Raw genomic sequence first — 9,943 nt, forward strand, 5'->3', positions numbered from 1 at the left:
TAAAACAGGTCAGTGTATCTATCTTTGGGAACTTTGAATGAGTATAAATCTTTTTAAAAAATTAGCGAGAAAAGGAAAATGATAGATTGTTTTAGAGCATCCCTTGAAATCTGCCTCAGAATTGAAAACTTAAGTTGTAACTTTACATCATATATGGCATATATAAAGATGTAGTCTCTGCATATATTAATGTGAGAAACAAAACTATAGTGCTAGTATGAAAAACAATATATATTTTTCAATTGATGCAGGAAAGACATTTTTATACAAGAAAACATATTTTGTAAACTTAAGAATTTTTAACAAAGATCACTTTAGACTAAATTACCCATAAACTCATTTTTTTACATTTAACTAAAATATCGTCTTAGATAGAACATGTTTTCACAGTTTAAAACTAATATACAATATACAAAACATAAAAAGAAACTCCTACAAATGGATAAATTAAATTTTCAAAGGAATCTTGTAGGAAATTGAGCAAACAGAAGAAAAGGAAATTCAGAGAAGACAGAAAAACAGAATTATAGGAAATGATTAAAATTTTAAAACTATATTAGTTTGTATTAGTTAACTTATATAATTAAACTTTACTTGTTAACATATGAGCGATAAGAAACTAGCTCACCCATGAAATAACAGTGGGATGTGAATTAACAAAAAAAGACAGTACAAGAAAAAAAAGTCCTTGGAAATTAAAAATAAAAAAATGTCACTTTATTTAACACAAAAAATGGCCATCCTAACCCTCATCTCAGCCTCCACATACCTTCACTATAGTAACAGTAAGGCTGGGTTCTCCTGAAAAGATCCCTGCACAAGTCCAACCTTTAAATAGCATAAATCTTCCTTCATATCTTCCCTTAAGGGACCTGTGGCCTTTTTACTTCCCAGGAATACATACCAGCTGTCAGTTAACTATAATCCTAAAGACCCAGAATGCCATTCTACTCTCTCCATCTGACTGGGGCTTACAGAGGTTAAGGGTGTTTACATTTTAGGCTCACATTGGGCCAAGTGAGTCCACAGAAGTTTGTCTATTTCACACTTCAGAACATGTTTTTAGAAGACACACAGTCCCCATACTGGTTCCTCAACTCATGCAGCAAGGGCCAAACTGAAGTCCCTAAAACCACCTCTTGTACAGAAATAGTAAAACAAAGGACTATTATATCTGACTGGTTCTGATACCAATTCCAGTAGAGAATTGGTATAAGAGAGGATACCAATTGGTAGAGAGGAAGTAGGGGACTCCACAGCAGCAAAAGTGATTTTTCCACAGCAGCAGAGTGTCTGAAAATCCACCTCAATTCTGACACTATATACTCAGAAATGGCATCAGATTCCACAAATTAATAGTTCAGTCCTCTAAGATGGTGCCCCCTACCATCACACACACATACACACACACTTCAGATGGCAGTCTCAAGTCCAGGTTGTCACCTGTACTTCTGACCAACTGGCTATAAACCACGTGTTGCATGACCTCCTCTCCTCTTGGATTTGATTAATTTTCTAGAGCAGCTCACAGAACTCCAAGAAATGGTTTACTTACTAGGTCAGCAGTTTATTATAAAAGGATATGGCTCTGGAACAGCCAGATGGAAGAGCTACACAGGGCAAGGTACTGGAGGATGGAACATACAGCTTCTTTTCACTCTCTCCTGGCAGGCCACTCCCCCAGCAGTTCCAGGTGTTCACCAGCCAGGATGCTCTCCAAGGCACCTTCTTTGGGGTTTTACAGAGGCTTCATTACACAGCTGTGATTGATTAACTCATTGGACACTGGCAATTGAGCCAACCCCGTGACCCCTTCCCCCTCACCAGAGTCTGGAAAGTGAGACTAAAAGTTTGAACCTTCAGCAATTTCCCTGCTCTATCCAGTGGCTAAGATTCTGTACTTCCACTGCAGAGGGTGTGGATTCTATTCCTGGTCAGGGACTAAAATCCCACATGCTGCTCAGCCAAAAAAATAAAAAAGAGAGAAAGAGAGAGCTTTGTGTTTTAAAAGTTCCAACCTTCTAATCACATGTTGACTTTCCAGATAACCAGCCCCCATACTTAGGTGGGGTCCAAAAGTCACCTCATTAAGAGAACAAAAAATACCATTCTGCTTTCATCACTTAGGAAGATCCAAGCATTTTAGTAATTCTATGTCACAAATGGTATCAAAGAACAAATATATATTTCTTACCTTATCTCACACTATCACAATATGCTTAGGGAATTGCTCAGTTTAGGGTCATGAAGCCAGGAAAAGTGTAATAATCGTGATCCTAACACCTCACCACTGACTTCACTTGCTCGGCCAGTCTGTGCGCATGGGGTGGCCATGGAGAAAGGTTGGATTAGCATAACCAGAGTCAGACAGTGACTCCAATTACATGCTCCTTTGCATGTGTTGTCTGCTAGAGCAAATCAAAACATGTCCTGCCACCTGCTATCCAGCTAATGATTTGACAAATGCTCTTCTCTCCTTACCAATTAGTAAGGACAATTAGAAACATTTCACTTTCAGCTGGCAAGAACAGTCACTATTAGACCTCAAGGCAATTCTCCCACTCCATGACAGACAAGAGCCACAATCATCCAGACATCCTACAGGACACCAAGCTGATAATCAAATATTGATCACATTATCCTAGATAACTTAGTAGACAAGTGAATGACTCTGAAGGGGAAAATATTGACATTTTGAGTGCTTGACAATTCAGCAGGGTTTCTAAATGTCTAGTAGTCTAAATCTAATTGTGATATTCTTCTAATTTAAAAGGCAAATCTCTGCACAGATAACCTAGAGCACAGGAAGAAGCACAGAAATTTTTGGATCCCTTTGCATGTTAGAGAAAACATATTATACACGTATTACAACATAGCATGCTGCTATAATGCATTTATAAAATATCACCAAGCTGCTCAGACGTTGAGTCTAGACTACCTAGTTCATTTATTCAATGATAACTGAAGTATTGGTAGCAAATAAACATGTTCTGCAGAGACTCCTGAAAGCCCCATTAGAAAAATCAAAGTATAGACATCAAGAGTTTTGGAGTAAAGTCATTTTTTCTTTTTTTGAACACTATTTTTGGTTAGTTGATTGACTGATCGGTTGGTGGATCTGTCACTCAATATGTTGGTCAACTGTTTGGTTTACAACTGGACTCTGACAGAAACTGCACATTTGACCATAAGCCAGCAAGTGACTCTGCGACCTGAGATGCGCATGAGGAACTCAGTGCTATCTGATCTGCCAGGCTGTAAGATCAGGCTTGTATTGAAGCAATATAACATCAAGGGGAAGTGATCTACTGGAAATCAAGCTCAAGCAGATGGAAAAATCACAAGATGCCTGGAAGGTAGCCCAGACTCAGTAAGCACCTATTCCTATGCTGCCCCATCTACTTCGATCAAAAATTATGACCTCAAGGGGAAAGATCAATTGATGAAAGGTAAATAAAATTCAGGTTGTGAAAGGAAAATCAAAATGGTATTTCCAACAAAGCTTTCTAAAATGGAACCAGGAGTCTGCTGAGGAAGTGTGATGTATGCATATTTCAGCCTGGATGGAATCTGACCTTCGACCACATATTGTCTTAATACAGGCACCCAAAATATCTGCCCAATGATACTCATCTCATCCTTACCCCAAATAACTCATGTCAGACTATCCACTGATTGAACCCAAAAATAGAATTGAATCCTGAATAGCCCTTAAGAATAAATATTTCCTTTCTTTCATCAGAATCAATCATAATGATTTCCAGACAACTTTAACAACCTTGGTGGCTTTTGTCTTTATAAGCCCCTGACTCTTTGCCCACCTTCAACAGTTTCACCTGAATCTGTGTCTCTGGAATTGCCATTCCTAAGAACAAAATAAACTCTTTTCTTCTTTGCAGCCTTCTGCATTGTTTGGTTTAAAGTCTACCTTACGATAAGAAAGGATAAATAAAATTCAGGTCTAGTTAATGGATGCTGCTCTCTGCTAAGTCACTGCAGTTGTGTCGGACTCCTTGCAACCCAGTGAACTATAGCCCATCAGGCTCCTCTGTCCACAGGATTCTCCAGGCAAGAATACTGGAGTGGGTTGCCACACACTCCTCCAAGGGATCTTCCCAACCCAGGGATCAAACCTACTTCTCTTATGTATCTCCCATTGGCAAGCGGGTTCTTTACCACTAGCGCCACCTGGGAAGCCCCTGTTTATGAATAAGTCTCCACAGTATATAGGCCTCAAGCAGAAATATACTATCACAGCAATTAAATTCCATTCAGGAGTGGCAATAAAAATGTGTAAAAATCAAATGCTAAGTAGGCTCAAGTGCAGGACCTCTGGTTGTTTAAGAAATTAACCTATGATGAGCTTATGCTTATTCACAGGAAATGGCTAATGGTGACTGACTGGTCAAGAGCATAGAAATAGAGAGTTTGCAAGACTGGTACATAGAGGTCTACTCAATGACCAGGACAGATTCTTAAAAAACTTTCCATTTAGATAAGCCCCCTCACTGCTCTTGAGTCATTTTGTAACATTTCAGCTGCATGGTCTTAGTTTGCAAGGGAATAAATCATGTTAAGTATTGGGTTTTATTTTGGTTTTCCAGTATCAAGGTCACTTTGGTGGTGAAACTGCCATAACCTTTAGGAACTTAAGATCTTCCTTACGTGGATTTTACTATAAGAACCACCATAGCCAAAGCATGTGGTGCTGGTGGTTTAGCTGTTAAGTAGTGTTCAACTCTTTGCAATCCCATGGATTGTAGCCCACCAGACTCCTGTCCATGGGATTTCCCAGGCAAGAATACTGGAGTGGGTTGTCATTTCCCTCTCCAGGGGTTATTCTCAATCCAGGGATAGAACCTGTGTCCTCTGCTTGGCAGGTGGGTTCTTTACTACTGAGCCACCCGGAAGCTCAACCAACACATACCGATTTCTCAAATGCAAGAAATGACTACTGATCACTATAAATGCTTAAACTGAAAAAAGAAAACTACTCCTCCCCCCCCAAAAATCACAGCTACTTTATATGCAAACATTGTGCTAACTGTATTGCTATTGTAGCACATAGCCAGCAATAGCTCAGTTCTTTATCCCTTGCTTATAACCCAACTGAGGAGAGGATGAGGCAAGTAAGAGCACTATCCCAAAAGGAAAGAAGCCAATTTTAAATTATAGAGAGTGCTGCTGCTGCTGCTAAGTCGCTTCAGTCGTGTCCGACTCTGTGCGACCCCATAGACGGCAGCCCATCAGGCTCCCCCATCCCTAGGATTCTCCAGGCAAAAACACTGGGTTGCCATTTTCTTCTCCAATGCATGAAAGTGAAAAGTGAAAGTGAAGTCGCTCAGTCGTGTCCGACTCTTAGTGACACCATGGACTGCAGCCTACCAGGCTCCTCCATCCATGGGATTTTCCAGGCAAGAGTACTGGAGTGTGGTGTCATCACCTTCTCCAAATCTATGTAAAACACTGAATTCTCCAAAAGGCATTGTTAAAAATAATTGTTTGAATTAATAAACAAACACATAATTCTGAATTTCAGTTCAAGTAAAACTACTGAAAAACTATTTGCCATTGTACTGGTCAATTGAATACCAAAACAAATGTTCCCTCCAGTATTAAACAGTTTTTAGTTTAATCACCAATTAACCAAAAGGATACTAATGAAGGCTTTAATTTAACAAGTGAAATAATAATGGGCACAGTATAGAAATGTGAGTTACAGAAGCAAGCCACTAAATCAATGCTTATAATTTTGAGTCAACAGATAGAAATTTCAGCATTCAAGATAAAAGGTATTGCCATTATTTTCTTTTAATAGATACCTAACATTCAGTAACATTTGTCACATCATTTATATGAACACTCTTTGTCTTGCATTCTGTCCAATATAGTAGTCATTCAGATCAGATCAGATCAGATCAGTCGCTCAGTCTTGTCCGACTCTTTGCAACCCCATGAATCACAGCACACCAGGTCTCCCTGACCATCACCAACTCCCTGAGTTCATTCAGACTCACGTCCATCGAGTCAGTGATGCCATCCAGCCATCTCATCCTCTGTCGTCCCCTTCTCCTCCTGCCCCCAATCCCTCCCAGCATCAGAGTCTTTTCCAATGAGTCAACTCTTCACATCAGGTGGCCAAAGTACTGGAGTTTCAGCTTTAGCATCATTCCTTCCAAAGAAATCCCAGGGCTGATCTCCTTCAGAATGGACTGGTTGGGTTACATGTAAAACTTTAACTAAAATTAATTGAAATTATGTAACATTAAAAATTCAATCCTCAGTCACACTAGCCACATTTAATTTTTTTTTTTTTTTTTTGTGGTAAGATCACTTACCTACCATGAGATCTGCCCTCTTTATAAACTCTGAAGTATATAACTCAATATTGTTTACCACAAGGAGGGGGAAATAAGGAGTTACTATTCAATGGGCATAGTTTCAATTAAGCAAGATGACTAAGTGTTACAGATTGCTGTACTAACACTGTACACCGGCCACATTTGAAGTGTACCATGATCATATGTGTGTAAGGCAGGCCATATTGCACAAAAAAAAATATCCCTCATCTTAGGTATTTTGGTCTTCTGAGTTGAACCTGTCTTCCTAGTTAACAGAATAGGAGGAAGCGCTGAATGTTAAAGGTAATTAAAGTTGATCTTTTGTTTCTTCATTACTGTATTTTGTTCTACTTAATTGAAAACATTCTATTCTCTTGTAAAATTAATGGCTTACTTTCTTTCTCTTTCTGGTTGTAAAACAAATGTCTTACTTTCTTCTGTTGGCAAGTGTCTCTTCACCGTTTCTTATAGAGATCTTCATTCCATGCTTCTCTTTGCTTCCATCAAAAGAACAACGGGGGCTTTGTGTGGGTGTTCTGACTGGACGGCCACAAATCTTATTTACCTTTTAAATAGAAAATATTAAAGACAGTTAGAAACCATGCTCCAGTCTTTCTGAGAATGTAACGTTTGCTAGAGTTTAAAGCAAAGACATGTTTTACTTACACCACAGTATTAACCTTTAAGACTTACAAACTTTGCTAACTTTTAAAGTTTGTTAGTTCAGTCACTCAGTCATGTCCAACTCTTTGCGACCCCATAAATAGCAGCACGCCAGTCCTCCCTGTCCATCACCAACTCCCGGAGTTCACTCAAACCCATGTCCATTAAGGCGGTGATGCCATCCAGCCATCTCATCCTCTGTCGTCCCCTTCTTCTCCTGCCCCCAATCCCTCCCAGCATCAGGGTCTTTTCCAATGAGTCAACTCTTCGCATGAGGTGGCCAAAGTATTGGAGTTTCAGCTTCATCATCAGTCCTTCCAATGAATACCCAGGACTGATCTCCTTTAGGATGGACTGGTTGGATCTCAATTTTTAAAGTAGAGGGAATCAAATTATCTATATAAAATGGCAATCATAATAAATTAATGCTATACACATTTATACAGTTTGAATGTATTCAAATGCAAAATACATGAATAAAAATATATATGCAAAATCAGAGAACTGCATTAATAAACTAGCCTGCTAGTATAAATAAAACTATTTAACCAAAGTAGGTATTATTTATGGTTTATATTCATATCATTGACTAATCACATATCTGTACTAAGTTTCTTAATAAAGTAATTTGCTATTGAACATGGGATCCAGTTCTATGTGAGTTCTAAGGGTAGTTTTATTCTTAAAATCTTTCTTAGAAAAGGCAATAAATATGCTTATATGAGATTTCATTTTGTAATAGTCATATATCTTCTTCCTCATTCTAGTTTGCATTAAAGGGAGTTATTCACGGTTTCTTTTAAAAAATTATTTATAGAACTGAAAATTTTACTTTTTAATATTACTTATCTAACAAAGATCTTCATATAACTTATGAAATTATCACTGAAAATTAAGTAACTAATTGGACACATTATCATGTAAAGCATCAAAAAAGATTCACAAGATAACTTATACATTCAAAAAGGCACAGTAGTATAGTTAAAAATACATAAAAGCATTGCCTCTGAATCAAGAGACTTTGGTTCTTGCCCTAATATATGCTTCTTAATTGCTGAGATCTTGATAACAGTGACAGACCTTTATAGAACTTGATTCTCTTATATGTAATATGAAGAACTTAGAATAAATTATTCTAAAGTTCCCTTAAAGTGTAAATTTTTTTAAAAATTTCCATTAATGAGCATTAAAGTAGTTATGCTTCACCTCATTTATTTAAACCATAATTATTTGGTTTCAATATGTGCAAAGAACATGTATTAGATGTTGTAGGAAATAAAAGATTAGAAATTTAATCTAAAAGAGCTGACAATTTAGAAGGAAATAATAAAATCCTCCCGTACATCAAAATGCACATGTACCTTAGAACAAGTCCTTGCCTTAACAGGTTCCAGCCCACCCTGCCAATGCAAAAACTTCAGAAAACCCTGAAAAAAGCCCTTGCCCATGCTTGTTTGGCCTCACCCCTCCTGCCAAAGCCACTGGGCACACATGGTCAGCATAGGGACACTCCCACACAAGACATTACCTTCAAGAGCAGGAGAGGTAATTATTTCACCTAAATTATAGAGACAAACAAAAAAAAAGCCAAACAAAATGAGAAGACAGAGAAATATGTTCCAAATGAAAGCACAAGATAAAACATCAGAACAACAACAAAAACCTCTCATAAAATGGAGATAAGTAATTTATTTAATAGCATGATTGATGTTACATTCATAAAAAAGCACACCAAACTCACGAGAGGGCTAGAGGAACACAGTGAGAATTTCAACAAAGAAATTGAAAATGTAAAACAAATATTATATGTAATATACATGAATACACACACACACACACACACCTCATGGTAAGCAAAACTCTGAAATACATCAGTTCAGTTCAGTCACTCAGTCATGTCCAGCTCTTTCTGATTCCATGGTCTGCAGCATGCCAGGCCTCCCTGTCCATCACCAACTCCTGGAGTTTACTCAAACTCATGTCCATTGAGTCAGTGATGCCATCCAGCCATCTCATCCTCTCTTGTCCCCTTCTCCTCCTGCTTTCAATCTTTCCCAGCAGCAGGGTCTTTTCAAATGAGTCACTTCTTCACATCAGCTGACCAAAGGAGTTTCACCTTCAGTATCAGTCCTTCCAATGAATATTCAGGGCTAATTTCCTTTAGGATGGACTGGTTGAATCTCCTTGCAGTCCAAGGGACTCTCAAGAGTCTTCTCCAGCACCACAGTTCAAAAGCATCAAAGCTTCAGTGCTCAGCTTTCTTTATAGTCCAACTCTCACATCCATACATGACTACAGGAAAAACATAGCTTTGACAAGATGGACCTTTGTCTGCAAAGTAATGTCTCTGCTTTTTAATATGCTGTCTAGGTTGGTCATAACTTTCCTTCCAAGGAGTAAGTGTCTTAATTTCATGGCTGCAGTGTCACCATCTGCAGGGATTTTGGAGCCCAGAAATATAAAGTCTCTCATTGTTTCCACTGTTTCCCCATCTATTTGCCATGAAGTGATGGGACCAGATGCCATGATCTTCGTTTTCTGAATGTTGAGCTTTAAGCCAACTTTTTCACTCTCCTCTCACTTTCATCAAGAGGCTCTTTAGTATTTCTTCCCTTTCTGCCACAAGGGTGATGTCATCTGCATATCTGAGGTTATTGAGATTTCTCCTGGCAATCTTGATTCCAGCTTGTGATTCATCCAGCCCAGCGTTTTGCATGATGTACTCTGCATATAAGTTAAATAAGCAGGGTGACGATATACAGACTTGACATACTGCTTTTCCTATTTGGAACCAGTCTGTTGTTCCATGTCCAGTTCTAACTGTTGCTTCCTGACCTGCATACAAATTTCTCAAGAGGTAGGTCAGGTGGTCTGGTATTCCCATCTCTTGAAGAATTTTCCACAGTTTGTTGTGATCCACACAGTCAAAGGCTGTGGCA

At 38.4% G+C, this 9,943-nt stretch overlaps 1 protein-coding gene across 1 annotated transcript in view; it reads right to left on the minus strand.

Annotated features, from left to right (window-relative positions):
- The window catches only part of GPC5 (glypican 5), a 908,679-nt gene that overhangs the window by 538,488 nt on the left and 360,248 nt on the right, over nt 1-9,943 (minus strand). The window contains 1 exon segment of the mRNA XM_010854706.1: nt 6,773-6,906. Within this exon segment, the coding sequence (XP_010853008.1) occupies nt 6,773-6,906 (134 nt within the window).

Source organism: Bison bison, unplaced genomic scaffold (assembly GCF_000754665.1).
Source record: "Bison bison bison isolate TAMUID 2011002044 unplaced genomic scaffold, Bison_UMD1.0 scf7180017864347, whole genome shotgun sequence".
NCBI classification, from domain to species: Eukaryota; Metazoa; Chordata; class Mammalia; order Artiodactyla; family Bovidae; genus Bison; species Bison bison.